Source organism: Mastigoproctus giganteus, chromosome 2 (genome assembly GCF_048544385.1).
Source record: "Mastigoproctus giganteus isolate SK-2022 chromosome 2, ASM4854438v1, whole genome shotgun sequence".
NCBI classification, from domain to species: Eukaryota; Metazoa; Arthropoda; class Arachnida; order Uropygi; family Thelyphonidae; genus Mastigoproctus; species Mastigoproctus giganteus.
Genome location: NC_143576.1, coordinates 154,050,776 through 154,071,614, shown reverse-complemented (window position 1 = coordinate 154,071,614; position 20,839 = coordinate 154,050,776). Strand labels below are relative to the sequence as shown.

At 37.3% G+C, this 20,839-nt stretch overlaps 2 protein-coding genes across 3 annotated transcripts in view; one reads left to right on the top strand and one right to left on the bottom strand.

Moving 5' to 3' along the window:
• LOC150089673 (uncharacterized) overlaps positions 1-20,839 on the bottom strand; it is a 389,737-nt gene that overhangs the window by 249,437 nt on the left and 119,461 nt on the right. Inside the window, exon 1 of one of the 2 annotated variants that reach the window (XM_090389590.1) lies at positions 2,046-2,425. The exons of the other annotated variant lie outside the window; for it this stretch is intronic. Coding sequence (XP_090245716.1) covers positions 2,046-2,110 — 65 coding nt within the window. The 5' untranslated portion in view covers positions 2,111-2,425. Of the gene's footprint in view, positions 1-2,045; positions 2,426-20,839 lie in introns of those variants that run through there. 2 annotated transcript variants of the gene reach the window in all.
• Positions 2,671-20,839, top strand: part of LOC150089672 (transmembrane anterior posterior transformation protein 1 homolog) — a 309,390-nt gene continuing 291,221 nt past the window's right edge. Inside the window, exon 1 of the mRNA XM_090389591.1 lies at positions 2,671-2,819. The gene's annotated coding sequence lies outside the window, so the exon portion shown is untranslated. The remainder of the gene's footprint in view (positions 2,820-20,839) is intronic.

Sequence of the window (20,839 nt, the reverse complement as noted above, 5' to 3'; positions counted from 1 at the left end):
ATACATCTAGTAAAATTAATGTAATGTGTGGTGGCAATATATATTTAATCCCACTGGATGTATAATTTCAATATTATCTAGATCTGCTTTCGGATACGTTTCCTATTTATTCTGCTCTTCGCATGTAAATTCTTTTCGCCATTTTCTTTCCTTTATAGTGTTTTATGATTTCGTCGGTGTTACACATTTAATAAAAGATACCCTGCATACTGACCTTGCAACAAAAAAGTAAGTTGAACATGGTGATATAAATCTAATGAAGTATTCAATATCTGAAACAACTAGTTTCAGATATACAAAGAAAAGGAAAAATTGTTCAGTGGTGATCGGCTATCAAAACACGAAATCATGAAACCGGCTACAAGTGGTGAGGTGGAAAAGGGTGTGGTTTACCCAGCAGAGGTCGAACACTAGTGTGATACACAAGACAATCGAAGATATTTTTTTTTAAAATCCGCATTTCGGGGGAGGGGGATTTAAAGCTAATTTTAAATTACTTCAGTCAAGGCTCACTTGACTGAAGTAATTTAATATGTCATGAAGGAATTTGTTTCTCGACTTCAGTTTTTATTTTTCTTAGAAACACCTGGATTATATATCCCCCCATGTGTTTTACATTATCAATCTTTTGCTATGTTATTCATCCTGATAATCGAAGTTTGTAAATGAATTAGTGTTTACAATACATGTTCACCGTTTCTAAATTTAACTACAGATTCCGGGCTCTCCGGCAAGATACTCCAACACCCCCTCATGTGTTCTTTAACAACCACACAGAAGCAACTGACCCACTCACCCCACCCCAGGCGAACCCAGTATGGCAGATTCACCACTAGTTGGCACCTCAAAAATTATCAATATTTACTGTTACTGAAAAACATACAGCTAGCAATAATGCCTACCACAGCTTAAGCCTTAAAGGATAGTGGTGAAATCAACTGAGATTAACTAGCTGATTAGCACCGGCTAAAAAATATATATTATTTATCGTCGATCGACTTCGTGCTATAGACAGTCCGAAATTTATTTTTGAAATTAATTCCATTCACATTACTATAACCATCTGCATTACTCACATTTACATTACTATAACCATCTGCATTACTCACATTTACATTACTATAAGTAATCAAAGATAATCGTCAGCAGAAGATAAATTGAGTCTATCAATTTAACTGAGCAGACACTAAAATAAAACAAAATTAGTATGTAGCAAATAATGGAAGGAAACCAACTTATGCAGCATAAAAAAAATAATAAAATAAATTACCCGCTTCATCCGTCCATCCAATCCTTCCTTAAATTTATTCAAACTATCCACTTTCGGAGCACCAGATGGAAGCTTGTTTCAACGAACTTCCATCTAGTTACTCTCTGGCTGAAAAAAAAATTCACACATCTATCTTGCATGCATCTTTTTTTCAATTTATGTTCCCTTAATGCGGATCGCCCGAGCAATAGTAAGGATACCATCGGCATTTAGTTTACTCCCACAATTTAAAGCGTTAAACATATGGTACACAATCTAAATACACTGAAGGAATTTATATGATGCGCAATCTCCAATTTTTAAAACAGGTTACTTATCTCAAATAGACTTTAGAATCTAATGAAGAAACCATCTTCATTAGATTCCCCCTTTCATATTATGTGATGATATGAAAGGATGATATGATATGCTATTGTCTGATATGATATGCTATTATCTGATATAATGATATGTTTTGCGTCATGATAGGAAAGGACTTGAAGCCTTAATGGAATTAAAATGCCAAATGTCCATTGTAAAAAAAAAAAAAAAAAAAAACAAGCAAGAAACTATTATTACATTTACTACGAAAATCTACTGAGATATCTAAATAAATAATTTATCTTAAGATATAAATAATAAAACTGAAAAAAAAAAAAAATCCAAAAAGTTCAAGATTCTGCTGCTGATATCGCTTAAATATTATTACTATTGGATGACTAAGCAGGTATCTAAAATTGCTATCATAATGGTAATACATATAAGTGCAACAACCCCAATAAGTAGTGATGCAAACCTGCGCAAGTAAAACTTGACGGATGACCACTCATCATCGAGATAATCCTGTAAGTTCCTGTGCATGTTGTCAAAGTGCAATTCCCACACAACACGAAACACTTTGGTAAATCCGTCGGCATATATTTTTGCAAGTTTCTTGTGAATGAGGTGTACCAAAAAATGCGATCGAGTGACTAGTCTATCTGTAGAGATGACACAGAGCAACGACTATGTTGATTTTTCGATGGTTTCGACAACACGAGATTTACACCACGTGATCAACGTTTGGCTAAAGAGCAACGGATCGTTGCTAAGTTAGGTACCAGACGCGTGTTATCGTATAGGATGAGCCAAAAATTTACACACTTTGCGCATCCTTCGGAGAGCAGGCAACCTTAAGCCACAGTCTGAAGAGCGGATGTAAGTTCCGTACGTTCTACTCGAAGCTCGGACGTTTTGCATGACCGAAAACAAACTTGGATATCGCTTACGATCACTTCTGAGAGAGTACGCCGGAGAAAATGCTTTTCGCTTGTCCGTGAGACGTCAAACATACTCCTACGATCACCTCCCACTGACGCCAGACTCACTGCCGAGCCTAGTTTCAGTGTTCCCTTGAGCCTAAGGCTGCTCGTGTCCCGTCATGTGAAGGACAACGTGTGCTCAGGTACAGTGACGTTATAGAATACAGTGACTAAGAGCAGCCAATAGAAACCGGAAACTGTGGCCGTTGACTCTGGAACGCAGTGCTAGAACGAAAGATTAATCAAGCAGGAATGAAAGATGAGTAAAGGTAAGAGGTTATCATAATCGAGCGAATTTCTTATGTAATTCCTAACTTCCATAAGCCAAGCTATGGCTCTTCGGTGAAATTATTCATTCAGAATCATTTAGCACGTAATATAAAAGCAGCTGTCTTTTTTTTTTTTTTTTTTTTTTAACGTCATAATTTCGCAGACATTATTTATCCATTTGAGTGCATCATTTCGCCTCTGGACAGCAAAAGGTGCTAACGAGGTGTACATCAGTTACAAGTCAAATATAAGGTTATAAAACTTGGGGGAAGCTAATGTACAACAATAATAATTATTAGCAGTGGTATAAATTTTCAAAAAAGTTGGGAATAAATAACAATAATAAAACAAGAATGTAAAAAAAAATAAAGAGAAAGAATGCAATTAGCATGAAAAAGTATAATTTCTGACCAAATTTCATTGCAAGAAGTAACTGTGGAAAATGCAAGGAAGTAAACAATTCATCTTGGAAGAGGCCTTTGTTGGCTGAAGACAAGAATTTAAAGGTTTCAGCCAAAGTTTGTATTCTGCAGTTCTTTTCAAAACATATTTTTGCTTAGGTCTATTTCTAGGGTATTGGATTGACGATGTCAGAGGGAAACACAGCCAGATACATATTAAGTTTTACTTGAACTTCTATAAATGGTAGATTAGAAATTGTGGTCTCTTCTCTTCTTGCTGCATACAGTTATGTCAACGTCTGTGGCATCCCAAGTGTGTACTCATGTGTATACTAATGACAAGGGTGGCACCCAGCATTGCGGCTATCTCCACCTATATAATCTGTAGGCACAGAATCCCATATTACGGCCTGAAATGTAAGTGCATGTGTGGGTCTGTGATGTGTAATGTGTGTAAAGTCAGGCCTCTCTGCCACCAGGGAGCACTCGCCACCTGGACAAATTCACCCTGGTGCCCGTACCTGGCACAAAGAGCCGGGCCTGTATTACTAACATTGTCTGTACAAAAATGTACTAAAAATCCTGCACTCACCGGTAGTGGTGCAAAATCGATGGGTGCCAGCAAAATCCCAAGTGTGTTTCACACAAGTTGCCTGTTTGGAATTGTGGTGGATAATAAATTATGAGTTATCTACTTCTTCCAGAACATCCACCATTTCTTCTTTTCATTTTTAAGTATTGATTTGTCATTACCTGTTACATCTTCATTTGCATGTTCAGAATCATAGAAATTCTTTTCGCACTCCTCAAGAATTCCCAGATCTACATCAAAAACAGGAGTCTGAGCCTTACCGCTATCTTCTGCAAGTCCTTCAGCATTATGAATAGCTCATCAGTATACGTTTCTATGCAATGAAGACATGTCGCCTTTCTCTGTTTGGAGGTCTAAATTTTAAATTGAAGTGTCTCCGTTTCTTTTTTCCTACTGTAGTAGCATCCCCTTGACCATTAACAGGAGCTGTGCAACTTTCAAATATTCAAAGTTTCACATCATCTTCCACTGTTGTACTTTACCTACTGTACGTTCTTCTTGCTGACTATATGGACGGCATATTTCACTTTCATTATTTTACCCCTATATCGACGAAACCTCTCTTCTCATTTCTGTCAAATCCCAAATGTGTGTAAACAGCTGACTAAAGGTTAAAATAATTCGTGTAACGATGAAGTGCCACCACAGTATGAAGATCAGGTTCCAGAACAGCACCGCCTTGGTGATTGTGAAGAGCTTCCTTGTTGTCCAGTTCTAAATCTAAGATGATATTTAAGATGCGAAAGCAGGGCAGACGACCAAATCGCCGATGACTTGGAGACATTTCTGAACACACTGAAATATTAGATTCGGCTTAACTTGGAACACAAAACTAGAGAGTTCTTGCCTACTGAGTAATAGAGTAAGTAAAGAAGCATTTCTTAAATGTAATCATGCAGTATTTCTCAATTTATAATTTGGCGTTGATACTTAAATACAAGAAGGGCCAAAAATCACGAGACACTGTTTGTCATAAAATTTGTTCTACACATATTTATAAACGAATGTCCGTTTTTTCCAGGTACTATTCCAATAGTAGATCTTTTATCCACCGTCGGAACAGTAGATAAAAGATCTACTGAGCAAAGGAAACAGAAAGATTATAAGCAAAACAAGTGCAAAAGTTGTATAGCGGGAATGAGCAAAGGAAGATGTTACTAAATGCACCCATGATGATCCACAATTTACAGAACAATGGAGACTTTTGATAAGACAGGTTGCAATGGTAGATCTTCTAAGATCTGGCAGACTAAGAACGAAAAATTAAGCTAATAATAATAAGCAATCTGTGCGAAGCTATTCTAAGAAGTCTAGAAACACTGACTATGATACTTTCCATTCAACTAAGATGTTAAGAATTTCATTAAGAATATTCAAGCACTCAACACGCAAATTAGCCCAAGCTCTCAGTGAAGATGTAATCGACTGGTTTATGGAACTTGCTGTTTTTTTTTTCTGTATCAAAGCAACCGGGATATGGTGTGGAGGGGGAAAAAAAAAAGCCCATAAAAATTCTTCTGATCATGCCGGGATTCAGGTACAGGCATTTTCGACATGGTGTAGTATGCCTGCGATCGAAACCACTAATGCTAACGGCGAGAGTATAGAATTTTCAAAAGAGTTTCCTGCAATGAATGAGAACAACACTCCCAACTAAACTGTTTGTCCTATCAACAATTTAAGTAAAGATATTAACCATTACAACTGTGTTCAGTGAACAAATAAAATCCCTATATTCAAAAGGAAAAAAAAAAAAAAGAATATTTACTCTCCTGGAGTACTGTTTGGCGAGGGATACCATCTGACGGTGGTATTTTTATTATTATTTTTTAATTTACAGTACAGTTGCTTTAGACCCGCAAGTAAGATTAAATAGTTTTGTATATTACATGCAAAATAGCGACCATTCATATTATTTTCCTGCTGCACGAAATACCAAAATAGCGGGTTTTTTGTTTTTTTTTTTTTAATATCTACAGACCGTCGTGGACCTTTCAAATACTGTAATTGCGAAGATCAATAGATTTAACCTCCACCGATTTTTTCTTTCTGTATGATTATTTAAAGCCAGGGTCCCAACTTTCGTCGCCTTTACAAGTCTTTCAGAACTACTAGTTACAGAAAATTTTCGTGAAGCACGAAGAATGCCCAAGCATTCAGGAAATCCTTAGGTATTTCAAGCAAGAAATGCTTTTCCTACTTGAAATGACTCTGCGAGATACTGATAATAATTCCATAAGTCGTATGTAACTCATAAAGTATACACTGGGACCCCTGATCTAAAGGATAAAATGTAGTCCTAAATCTATGATTCATTGTGATTGCAGATATACAAAAATATTTATTAACTGGTAGTTTTCAAAAATTAATCTAATCCCAAAATTTGCCACACAAAAAAAAAAAAAAAAAAAAGAGATTATTGACCACCATTTCGAACATTAATCATGCTATCATAGTTATTTTCTGTATATTATACACAACGTCATGACTTCTGGACTACCCTATACATATATCATGAGTCTCAGACGTCCAGTGACAAAGGAACAATAAACGTTTTCTGGAGGTCTAACCACAGTAATTCAACAATATGAAACTTTAAGACCTAACATGATAAAACTAGGTGTGCTCCGCTTATCTGGACTTGGTACTTATGATAGCATAAGAGAAATTTCACTAGGAAAATACAGTACCACATAACAGGGTTCCATCTGTTTGTTATTTGGTTTTTAGGAGCATTAGCAACTAAGGCCATATTGCTCCGGGATATGCGATGGTCATTCCCTGACCTTTCCGCATCCTCCGTATTTGGTGGTGACGGGCTCGAACCCCGGTCTAATCAAGAAGCGTGTGCTATGCACTGTTGCTCCTTCCCACCTGGCTACGGAGGTGCCGGCCGAGGGTTCCATCTCTAAAAGAAGTTTCAGTTATCGTGATCCATGAAGCATGAATCAGAGGGAACCTCCACATGGAAGAAACAAGTAGTTTGCTACACTTATATTGCAAAAATTGTAGCCACCATTAAACGGTTTAACAAGACTAGCCTACTTCAGCGCAGGACCACCCCCCCCCCCGCATTCCAGATCCGAGAACATTGCCACTGCCAGTCAAACAAATCCAAAGAAGCAAATTTTCGCTAGGCGGTATTTCTTCGCGGTACAATGACATTCGACTCATATTTGAAAACATTACAAATGTTTCTCTTCAATGCTTTTGGTCTGTCATGTACAGCCAACAGCAAAAAAAAAAAAAAAAAAGAAAGAAAGAAAAAAAGAGACTGTTTTGTCTTCGCTCAAACCTTTCTTCTGCCTACACAACCATCTAAACTGACTATAGGTTCTAGGAAGTCCACGCACAAACCTATCCCTATAGGCTCCTCAATCTCAAAAAAAGTTTAAAACCACGACAACTATATTGGCTAAACTTTAAACATCACCATATCTAACTGCACCAAACACTGCATTTGTTACAGTTTCGATACATTCTATGATGACGGTTTCAGATCAACGGATTTGAAAATCCAAAGACGATGGGCACTGAATCATTGAATTTCGTTTAATTGGAAACCCCTAAGGCGTGGTTTATAACGAAAGTCTACAAACGGTTGATGATATTAAGCGTAATTGTTTTTGCTATTGATGCATAATCAATAGCAAAAACTCTACTCTTGGTATCTACTACTGCACATTCTGTTAAACTTCAATATATGAAATTAGAAAGCTTACTTCTCCTAAAACAAAGTAAATAATGCGAGTGATTTATTGTTCGAATGATAACTGTCGAATATGGAAAACATAATTCAGCAAGGTTTGTTCTCAAACAGTTTTTCAAGTTAGCACCAGCTATGTCGTTAGTGAAACTGTGGGGAGTACCCAACCGTATTTAGGATTAGCAAATGATGCAAAGAACGAAACTTGCATAGCATCAGCAAAAAAAAATTTCACAAAAGCTGTCCATCTCTTCTAATAATCTGTCTAATTCTTCCTTCAAACTACCCACTTCTACAACACTAGGTGGAAGTTTGCAGCAACAGTCAAATATTCTCTGGCTGAAAAACAATATTCACCCATCTATCTTATAACCATCCTTTCTCAATTTAAACACGTGACCCCTTATTCGTGTTATCTAAGCTGGAGTAAGGATGCCATCAACATTTACTTATTCAATCCATTCGGAGCCTTGAACATCTCAATCGGATTTCTTCTCAGGTGTCTAGTTTCCAGCCGCTGCAATTTGCAGAACTCATTCTTGGTAAGAGTACTCTTTTACACTTGTCACTAATGTCGTTGCTCTTCTCTGAACCCATTCCTGGAAAACTACATCCTTCCTAAAACGAGGCTTCCAGACCTGTATGCAACATTCCATATGTGATCTTACTATTACCTTACTACATCGGAATGATTACCTCCTTATCCATGCTGGGAAAATTTCTGTGGATCACTGACAAAACACAGTAAACTGCCCTGGAAGCCAGTATGCACCCTGCTCAGAAAAATTCATGCCTGACTGCAGATTGATTGATTTGGTTTTTTATGGAGCAAAACAATGTTATATCGCGTCACGACAACCTAACTGCAGAACTACAACTCGCGTCTTATTTGTTCTCTACTACCTTCGGTGTGGCAACCACACAGTTTATATGTTAATCTGCTACCATACTTGATTATTGATACCCATATGCAATAGATTGCATTTGTCAATGTTAAACTTCAATTGCCAGTTTTCAGCCCATCTACATAATTTTTAAAGATCATATTGTAGTAAGTTATTACTGTTATTAACCACCCTGCCAACCTTTGTATCATCTGAAAACTTGAACATTAAGTATGATATGCCTTCATCGATATCACTAATAAATATTGAAAACAATAGTCCAGGCACTAAATCCTGGGGATTCCGCTAATGGCATTCGTCTAAGAAGAGAAGTACCCATGACAACCGCTCTCTGTCTTCTCCCACTCAACCATCACTTTATCCATATCAGTAACTGGCCATTAATGCCACACCGCTCCAATTTATATAGCAGTCTTATTTAGATAGTATGAATCAGAGCTGAAATACTCAATATGTTCTACGTTGATAATAATATTAGTAAATTAATAAGAGGAGTTTACCTCAATATTGTACGTGGAACACTTCCGTATCATCTGAAAACTTGAACATTAAGTATGATATGCCTTCATCGATGATATGCCTACGGAAGTGTTCCACGTACAATATTGAGGTAAACTCCTCTTATTATTATTATTATTATTATTATTATCTGTTTATTTCCATAAGGAAACCACCCCGGGACGGCAAAGTGCCAGGAGGGTGCTAAGTACATATCAGGGTACGAGATACTACGTGCAGTGGGTTACATATACTGAACACGTAGTCTCGTCCCGAAATACATTTTATACACATTTTATGTTTAATATATACAGTATTTACATATTAATGATTCTGTACATACATTCTACAACTCATATATTTACAATTCAGTAATAATTCCATCTATAACTTACATATTTACATAACTGTTACAGAAGGTATATTTTTACAGTCAACAAATTATTATTGTTCTTAAAGCGGAAAGTTTCACTTTTATTCACAATTCTTTGGTACTTTGCAGCCGATTCATATTTCGGTAAGTCTGTAAGAATTCTGGAAGATCTCTTTCCGGTATGTTGCATCCTCACACAGTTTTTCGGCATCTATGTGTAGTGAGTTAAATATTTTCGCTGCATTTGATGGGAAGAATCTTTGCAGGCTACTAAGATTGTTCAGGACTGAACGCAGTGGATTATTTACTTCTCCGCAACGTCTAGCAGTGGCACGCGGTTTAACTAGCATATTATCCAGGACTGGAGCATCCACTCTGCCTGTGAGCATTTGTGCGAGAGTGTGTATGTTCCTGTTAATTGTCCGCTGCATCCAGGGTGTGATGTTAAGGTTTGAGTAGAGAATGGCCCTTGAGATAGTAAAAGGATGGCCAGCAACTCTGTTAAGCCATCGCAAGAACCAGTACTCGATCCCAAGGACGGACTTATAATGTGAATCTGGAGCTGAAGACCAGATTTGCGAGGCATACATTGCAATTGGCAGGACACACATTAAAATGTACTTGGTCGCTAGCTGAGGATCCCTAATTCCTACCAGTTCCTGTCTAGTAGCCCATAAAGCGGCGAATATTTTTGTCTTCATATGGGCGAAGTGTTGAGCAAAGGTGAGTCTGTCATCCCACTTAAGACCCAGGTCCAGGTGAGAGTGCACTTTTTCCACACTAGACCCGTTCACAGAGATCGAGATGTCATTTTTATTCTGCTTGTAAGTTATGGTCATTTGGGCAGACTTCTGTGCATTAATACGGAGCCCGATGCAATCCAGGTAGCTCTCAAATTCTCGGATTGTGCTATTTGCCATCTGACAAATACCTTCTGCTGATTCATGGTCTCTGGAAGTGATGAAAAATTTTACATCGTCAGCATATGTTATAAAATTGTAGTACCGTGCAAGAAACGGCTCCAGGGCGGCCGCGAAGAGAGTAGCCGAAAGAACTCCCCCTTGTGGCACTCCTTGCGAGATGGTAAAGCAAGATTGTAGCTTTTGGTGCTTAACAATAAGTTTTCTATGTTCTAGCAGGCTGGTTATTATAGTTAACAGATTTCCTCTTAGATTAAAATAATTCTTTAAAATCGCAATGAGCGCTGGAATTGAGACGTTGTCGTAGGCTGCGGAGATATCCAAAAAAATAATATCAATTTGCTTTTTCTCATTTAGTGCTTTCTGCACGCGAAAAAGGGTTTCAAGTAAGTTTGTTATTGTTGATCTACCCGAAATAACTGAGTGCAAATGTGGTGGTCTATGGCTGAAGCAGTGTTGATTGATGGTGGGAAGAAGTGCTTTTTCGAATACCTTCTGTAGGGTGCAACTAACAGAAATTGGTCTGTAATCCTTAGCCAATTTTGGGTGTTTAATCTTTGGTATTGGGGTTACAATGTAATTTTTCCAGGCTTGCGGGAAAGCTCCTGACCTAATGATTTCCTGATAGATGTGCAGTAATAGATCTATTATAAATGGGCTACTTATCTTAAGGATGAACATTGGAAATTTATCTGGTCCAACAGTGGCCTTATTGGGCAGATCGTTGATTGCTTTCATTACGCTCTCTTTGGTGATTTGTATTTCACTCAATGGAGGTCTTGTTGGTTCCTCTATTGCCGAATAGTTTCGCTTGTTTAAATCTTTCAGGAATTCAAAAATTTTGTTACCATTATCAGTGTTCTCAATTTGATTCAGTCCATGCAGGTTACTAAAAGTGTTATTAGCCCATTAATTTACTAATAGCAGTCTTATGTGCAACAGTGTCGAAAGCTATTCTGGAATCTCAGTATATGTCAAAATAGTTTATTGCATCCAGTTACTTTGTTACCGTGTCATATTATACAATTAGATTGGCCACACAAGGTCATCCCTTAACAAATCGATGGTGTGACTATAGTATAATTGCATTCCTGTCTACATTGGCCTGCATTACTTCTTTAATAAGTGACTCCAGTTTTTTCCTGAAACAGAAGTCAAGTTAACAAGTGTGTAATTACTGATATCAACCTTTGACTCCCCCCCCCTTTGTGAATTGGGGATAAATTCATACATCTACAGTCCACAGGACCTTCCCTAAATTCAATGATGCTACCATAATTATGGCTAAGGGTTTGCTTACCTCTTTTACTGCATCTCCTAATATAAATGTATACATACCAATTGTGTGGTACTACACTTAGTGTGGTAGAAAATTAAAAAGACCTGGGAGTAATTGTGCAGTCAGATATGAAGTTTTCTGAGCAATGCAGACAGGCTGCCAGAGCAGGTCACGGGGTATTGTCAATGATATACAGGAATTTTGCTAGCAAGGAAAGGTGATTATCCCTTTGTATAAGGCAATGGTCAGGCCACACCTTGAGTACTGCGTACAGGTCTGGAGGCCTCATTTTAGGAAGGATGCAGAGTTGCTTTAGTGTGTACAAAGAGCAACAAGCTTGGTGAGGGGAAAGAAAGGTTTAAGTTCTGCAAATTTCAGCGGCTGGAGACTAGGAACCTGGTATAAGGAGGTGATTATTCCGTTGTATAAGGCAATGGTCAGGCCACATCTTGAGTACTGTATGCAGGTCTGGAGGCCTCATTTTAAGAAGGATGTAGAGCTGTTGGACGAATAGAGAAGGGCAACAAGATTAGTGAATGGAACAAAGGGTTGCTCTTACGAAGAAAGGCTTAAGTTTTGCAAATTACAGTGTCTGGAGACTAGGCACCTGCGAGATGATTTGATTGAGGTGTATAAAGCCTTGAATGGTTTGAGCAAGCTCACTGATGATGGGATTCTTCCTCAGAATAATCGCCTGAGAGAGCATAAATTCAAATTGAGGAAAGACAGTTGTAGGATAGATGTGCGGAAGTTTGCCTTTAGCCAGCGGGTGGTTGATTGCAGGAACAAACTTCCATCTGTCGTAGAAGTTGATAGCACAAACAGATTCAAGGCAGAACTAGACAAACATTTGGAGCGGATGGATGAGTGAAATGTGTGTGTGTGTGTGGTGTTTTTTTTTTTTTTTTTTTTTTTTGGCTGATGCTATATAAGCTTGCTTTCTTGCATCATGTGCCCTTGCTAATGCTAATAAGGGCTTGAATGGGTTGAGCACGCTGAATTCTGATGGTATTCTTCCGCTTGCTCAAATTACGAACCTGAGGAGGCATAAATTCAAATTGAGGAAATACAGTTGTATAATAGATGTGCGGAAATTTGCCTTTAGCCAGCGAGTGGTTGATTGCTGGAAAAAACTTCCATCTGTTATTGTTGATGAATTAAATAAATTCAAGGAGGAGCTGGACAAAATTTTAGAGGGAATGGTTGTGTCAATTTTTTTATTATTTTTATTTTTTTTTTTTGGCTGATGCTACACAAGTCGCTTTATTGCATCACATGCCTCCATTAATACTACTACTTCCCATCAGCCCCAAATGTCTTATTTACTTTTAGCTTCAATAGTTTCTCTTCCACTTTCTTCTCAGTCATCCCAAAAGTTATTTTCCTCCAAGTTGTATCTCTGGATAATTCCGGTATTCCACATCCCGAAAAAAACCTTTTGGAGGAATGTAGATACAAAATATTTATTCAGTTTGTCAACAACCTGTCATCTGCTGCTGACGGGTAATGTGTCACAACACACAGTACATCGAATCCTCCTGAAAATGGGGCTGCCTAGCCGCAGGCCGCTCCGAGTGCCCATGTTACCCACGGTTCACTGGCCACAGCGCCTACAATGGACGCGCGAGCATCGAAACTGGACCTTTAGTGATTGGAAGAAGGTCGTCTGGTCTGATGAATCAAGTTTCCTGTTGCACCATACGGACAGCCGGGTACGTTTAAGTCGTTTACCTGGATAAGTGATGGCGCCTGGGTTCATCGTGGGACGAAAACAAGCCGGTGGCGGCGGTGTCATGCTTTGGGCGATGTTCTGCTGGGATACCCTGGGTCCAGTCATCCATGTACCGAGCACTCTGACGTCTATCACCTACATAAACATCACTACTGACCGGGTACACACCGTTTCATGGAAAAGGTCTTCTCCTCCGGCGGTGCCGCCTTTCATCGGGATAATGCGCCATGCCACACCGCCCGGATTGTTCACACATGAGGAAGACTTCCAGGTATTGCCCTTGCCTCCAAATTCTACAGACATCAATCTCATCAAGCATCTGTGGCTTGTGTTGGAACAGCAACTCCGATCTGCGGCGTTCTCAACCACGGACCTTACAGGAGTTAAAGGATCTGCTGGTTACGTGTTGGCACCAGATACCACAAAACACATTTAGATATCTTGTAGCGTCCATGCCTCGCCGGGTACGAACTGTTCTGGCTGCACGTGGAGGACCAACATCATATTAGGTAGATGGTCATAATGTTTTGGCTCATTGGTGTATATACACATTCATATTTACTTTTCACTTCAGTTAATCATAGAATAAGAAAAATATTCAATTAACTTTAGGGGAAAATAAATAGAATGCGAATGAAATGTAACACAATGTGTATATTACCTAACTAGTAACAGAAGTACTATCATGTTATCGAATGTTTAGACATTACTTAATAAGAAAAGTTCAATCAATATCACATTTCGGCGTATGTTTCTTGGTCCCTGAAAAGCGTAAGTTCAATCACAGCTGCCAGTCTCCCAAACATAGAAATCCATTCATATAAATTAAAGTATATTTCGCGTACTTCTCTAGAACTAAAAGTCAGATCGAAGCCAAAATTTCAACCCATGTTCTGTTAGTCCTTGGGAAATTTTCAGGTGTCCAGTTACTATTCGCAGTCTTCGTTCCTTCCCCCACTACAAAAATTGGCATAAATGAAAGCATGTTTTAGGTTTAATCGACAAGGAAAATGAGGACTGCCACTAAATTTTCAACATTATTCTGTTGGCCCCTAGGATGGTTCTAAGTTCAATTCCGATTTCACGGCATTCCATCTCTAGTTTCCCCATATAGAAACATTACTTTAAATTTTATTTACTATCGAAAAAAAAAAAAAAAAAAAACTTTCCGTTGTACCATTTGTTCCCGGCAAACATAATGCAAATGCTTTGCATTATGTTTGCCATTAAGTATGGAGCCTATATGTTCAATCCGGGACGTCTGGTCACTTTACATTTAATATATATATTATGTGGACTAAATTCACTGCTGCTGTTACAGAACTTTATTTTGCGTCATACGGAAAATCAAGAAACTCCAGGTGCACAGTGTTTAGAAATGGAACTTACTTGTTTTTCATCACAAGATGTGTCCTAGACGAGTATAGTAAAAACAAGCACATACCTGTTATATAAGTCGTAACCACACGCTGTTGTTATTAAATTTCTTCCCTCCATGTAAATAAATACTAAAAAAGTAAATTAGAGTTACAGTCTTCTGTTGATATCTGTATTTGTTATAATATCCTTTCGTTTCTTTCCTAGTGTGTTCTGTCATTTTGAGTCTTGTTTGTGTTAGCAATAACTTTTTTTTTTCCAATTGTTTTCCTCCAATGTATCATCAACTTACTCCAGACTCAATTTTTTTTTTTTTTATGTTCGCCTTACTTGTACTTACTCTCGTCGAATGCCTTGAACCTTCATGTAATTCCATGTTCTTTTTAATATAAAAACTCCTCATAGCGAAATTAAACCAGCATTATTATTATTATATTATTATAATAATTAACGATCGCGATGTATTGATTATTTTTGTTTTTGTAATTTTGCATACGTTCGTTATCACAGCTGGCACTTGAACCTCGCTGCACGTAGAGTGCTCTGGTTATGACCAACAGAATAGGAAGCAGGAAATTACACAGCATATCAGATTTCTCGATTCCACCTACCTTCACAATAAAGCAATCACCGAAAAAGGCTTGGCATGTCTAGTTTTTGTAACAGAATACCTGTCCAGGGATTTGCATGAACTCATAAGTGGGCAGCATAAAATAAAACCAACCGTTGAAAAACTAGCATAAAAAGATCAATCCGAAAATACAGACAGAAAAAAAGAAGAAAAAGTGTGAATTTATCTATTGCTAGATACTGCTTATGCTACGTCTAGAAATGGATAAATTCGCACTTATTATGTAAATTATTATTACTTAAAACTACTATCACTAAATGATTATCATTATTACGTTCATTTATCCCATTTCAAATATCGGTAATACAATCATTTATGGTTATTTTAACGCAAGGTAATTTATTCCCCGATAATGGGTCGGTATACCTGGAAATGTGCGGTAATATACAAATGAAATCATGCATTGCAAGACGTGTGACTTGGAAACAGCGAGTTATATGCCAGAACCTGTCTTAGAATGTCAACTGTGAACAATAGAACTTCATGAAAGTGAAAGTGCCTTAGTGAGCCTCACTCAACCATAACGGGTCCGTTCTAGTCGACGGTTTTCCTAGGTCTATTTCTCTCAAATAACTTTTAGTAGTACTGGAGTATACGCAAGTACATACAAAGAGGTGGAAAAAATAATACAAAACATGTAGGAAGGCAGTTACTACCATGTACAATACATTAGTAACTGACAATGGCAGTTACTACCATGTACATTAATACTGACAAAATGTTTATGGAAACTAAGCTACTGTGTGTGACATAAATAAATTTAAAAATTCCATACTGTATAATTATAAAATGTAAATCCACTAGTTCCATGATATCATGTGCGAGTTCATTCCAAAATTTGATTATAACTCTGTGGCTAAAAACAAGTTCTCAAATTTGGTTGGTAATTATTCTTTCATAGCATAAATTCCTTTATTTGAAGATCCTTAATGTCCGATGAATCATTAGTAATAGCCAGGTCAAGCATGCTGGTTCCACATGTGGGATCTCTATATAACATGCGAGTACAGAAAGCTAACATATTCGGTGCAGAAATATACTGCTACTGGTATTTCAAGTTGCACGTTCCAATCAATCATTCAAAATAAGTCCCCTTTAATTAGACATTCCGAATGCTGTGCATTCTATTTCTCTGTATAGATCATAATTATGCTCACAATCATTTGATCTGTAAAAAAAAAAAAAATAAAGGTAAACTGCAGCCATTATTAACCCACTGCCTCCTCAACAATTCATGCTGAGGGGAAATGGACCATAATCTGGTCCAGTGCGGGTTGGCAGATCGACCATGTTTAGCAGTCAGGGGCTTGAACCCCGGTCTACTCAAAAAGCGTGTGCTACTGCACTCCCAAGTCCTGACTACTCGGATATGGAGGCCCCTTACTCTTATGTTAAAGACATATTAGATATAAGCACTAAAAATCTGTCATATCTTCAACAAAAGGAGGCCTCGGCATGCCGCTTGCCGAGTGAATATCACTCAGCTTCAACTGGGCTTAATCCAATCCAGACTTCAAGGAACGATCTAACAGGATTACAACGCAGTCTTACAAAGATAATGAAACATCGTCCACAAGTCCAATGGTTACTAAGCACGAATTTCCTTGAAAAAGTAACGTGGTAAAACCACCAAGCAGCCCATTCTTATATACAAGAACGAGTATATAAGCAGGACCGTGTGAAAACTTTTAAGAACCAGGATACAGACAAGAAAATGCCGCCACTCTCTCCTAAATATGGAAAGGTCTTAGTGTTCGTTTGTCTTCTCTTTCTTCCAAAACACGAAATGGCCTCTGTTCATTTTTCTGCCCCTTACACTAATGCCTTAATCATCGTTTCTAGGATCCATGTTAATTTTACCCTATATATAAGATGTTCAACTAAAATACATTTATGACTTTCAAACAAAAATTTAGGGAAAAAAAGTCACCTTTAGCATTTAGACATGTGTCCCATTGCTTCACTAATTTATACATTCTTTCTTAAAAAAATTTCAGCTGCTGGCGGAGCTATTCTTCGATTGCTGTTTTGACTTCGGCATCCGAACTGAAGAAATGTCCTTTTAAGGCTTTTTCAACCGACCAAAAGCACGAAAGTCACATCACATGGTGAATTTTGTAACAGATTTGTCGCCATGCTTTCGAAAGGTGTTTGATTTCCTCCCAGAAATCTTTTGAAGCAGGGCCTGAATTGGGTTATCAAAACATGTGAGCATGCGTAATCATGAAAGCAGGATAATTCCCTCAGTCAGTTGGCTCAGTCACATGTATTTGATGCTGAGATGCAGACGGTTCAACGTTTCGGTATGCCGTTTTGAGTTAATGCTGGTATCAGGTTCCTTAGGAGTAAAAGATCAGGATGGTCAAAGAATACGATTATCATAACTTTTTCCTTAAGAAATCTGTGACACTTCTCTCTCTCCTTTTTTTTTTTTTTTTTTTTTTTTTTTTAACTATTCTATGATAGATAGATATCATCAATCAACAGTAGCAACTTTCACTTTATACAGCCAACACATAAATTTCTCTGGTTCCTGCCCTTCGGCATTTAAAAATCGAATCGCTTAACGCTGAAACGTTTCGACTCCCAGTCTATTTGAAATGCTAAGAAAAATCAAATACAAACAACCGTAACAAACAGCAAACGAAACAGGCCTTATGAACTAGCATGTTGACGTGTTGGTTTGATGGTGACTTTTCTTTCGCCTTGCTGAAAACAACCCTTGTTTATTATATATATATATATATATAAAATAAATATATAATATTAATATTTATTTATTTTCTTATTTTATGTTAAACTTTAAGCCATTATTTAAATATATTTAAATATTACCAGATATATATCTGGTAATATTAAAGATTTTCATTAAAATGAATTAATTTTCATAGATGCGTTATAAAGATTTTAACGCATTTAATCTATTTGTAATATAAGGATTTTCATTAAGTGTTATAACGTATCTATTTAGTATGCTACCTAAATTACAGAATTAAATAAAAGCAAATACAAAAATTATTAATTTAAGAGTTATTGTTGTAGGATTTTAGGAACATCAGCGACTAAGGCTATATTGCTCCGTGTATATTTTCTGCGAATTGCGCCTGTTCTGAGGCACATTTTCTGTTTGCTGGACAAAAAATCCGAGTTTCCGGGAGAAAAAAAAAAAAAAAAAAATATGCTACACTCGCCTGAGACCGACTAACTCAGCCGTTATGAAACAGGCCCATAAAAATTCCTTCCCTCATTGACGAGATACGAACCCAGGTCTTTTCCGTCCGGTGTGGGAAGACAGCGATCCTTCCCAAGGGCATTAAGAAAAGGGAGAAAAAAAAAAAAAAAAAAAAAAAAAATTAGCGTACCTGAAAAGTACATTCGTAACTCAATGAAGTACATTAACCAGCTTCTGTTTTTTCATATTTAATTATAGCATGCCCTGATTTATCTTAAAGCATGCTGCTTTAAGATAAATTACCATAAATACAATGAGTGAGACTGTATGGATGAAGAATGATCGAGGGATTAAGAGTACAGTGCAAATAATATTTAAAAAGAAAACTCTTAAGTCCACTTGAGAAAAACAAGATCAATAATTAAAAAAGTGCTAATTATCTCAAAGTACATCCTGTTGTAAGCGTCAAAGAAATAACAACGGTAATTCAGTTTAGCTAGTTATACATAAAATTTAATCTAATGAGTTCCTGACATATTCTGAGATTATTCAAGTTCAAAAGATTTTTGATTGATATATTTATAAATGATATTAACATCTGCAAAATTAATTTTCATCCAGATATTGTTATGTATCAACACATGCATTGCCTTGTTCCAAACTTAAGGCAAACAAAAATTTCTGGCTTTGGCCGACTTCCTCTTACAACATGAAAGAAATTGAAGACGACAGACAGATGAGAGCCAAAAAATATTTCTAGCCTGGCATTAAACTAATTATAGTTTCATCATCGGATAAGAATCCTTTACCTTTTCTAAGGTAAAAGCAAACAAATCACTTCCGAAATAAAATTTCTTGACTGGTCTAAAATCTTTAATCTTGATACTAATTACACTTGTATTATTGCTACTCTGTTTAGGTTACTAAGCAACCTAATTTACATTCAGCGCGGACAACAACGGATGGGAAATGAATTTCAAGAGCAGGCTGAATATTTCTGAGAAATGACAGAAGCTGGATTTACCGAGATGCACGCCGCAGTTGTTCCAGGGCCCCACGGTAGCGAGAAATTCACGAAGCCTTTTTACGAACTCTATATATACGTGTGCCAGGATCCCAGGCCTCCTAAATCCGGCCTTGGGGATGACGATAGTTTGTACATCGTATATAAAAAATAAATAGTATGTCATAATTTTGTACTCTCCAATATATTTTTCTGTAATTGAAAAATAAATCTCCACGGTTTATTTCATGTTTACTGAGAGGAGAGCATTATTATTATTATTATTATGTCTAAGGTGGCACCTAGACTTCCGTCTATCTCCACCTGATAAAGTTGACTTTGTGCAGAACCTCTGCAAAATAAACCTGTATGGAAGGTCTCTTCGCCATCAGGGAGAAGCTGTCACCTGCACAGCCGCTCCCAGTTGGCGAATAGACCCTAATGGCTGCCCATATTCACTTGGTGCTGGGCCTGGTCTTCTAATTTAAGTGCCTCATGCACAACAATTCCCCACCCACCGGAAGTAGTGCTATACCGGTGAGTGCCAGCAATCCCGCTCCCAGGCTGCCCACACCTGAGAGCCAGCAAAAAAAAAGAAAATAAATAAATAAAATACATATATACACACACACATAATATAAACAAACTAAAAGGGGAAAAAAAAACACACACAAATAATCAAAATGTATATAACCAAATCTTAATTAGTAATCATTAGATTATTCCAATGTCTTCTCCGTTGAAAAACAGTTACACAGAACTCTTGCAGTGCTTGAAATTTATCCTGATTAGCAATAAGGTCACTTTCACAGCCTCTAACTAAATTACCAATCTTCACTTTTAGCCTTTCTCTATGTTCAACATACAAACTACAATCATATAATAAATGACTCCAAGTCTCAGGTTGACCGCAAGTGCATAAAGGAGAGCTGACTAGACCAAAGTAATGTAGTTTAAAATTTAATGAGCCATGGCCAGTTAAAATAAACGATGTTACCATAGAAGGATAAAACCATTTGTTGTTACTATCATAAGTAAATTTAACTGTTGGAATAAACAATCTAGTCACTTCCCCAGTTGCACTAAGATCCCATCTCTGTTGCCACATACCAATCAACTGTGTTAGAACATTTTTCTTAGCTTTCTCTATAGTGACATCAGAAGTAATAGAAACCACTATGCCTTTTTTTAAGTAATAACAAAGGGCCCGATACACAATGTACAAGTCTAGAGGCAAATGCCCGGCCAAAACCTGCATAGCATTCGTTGAGACTGTTCTGCACAAATTAGAAATAACATAAAGCATTGAGCGCTGAATCGATAACAATTTCTGTTTAAATTTAACGTTAGTAACTCTGAAGTACCACACTGATGCTCCGTACGCAACTATGGGTAAGAAGACTGCCTTGTAGTATAAATTTAAAACTTTC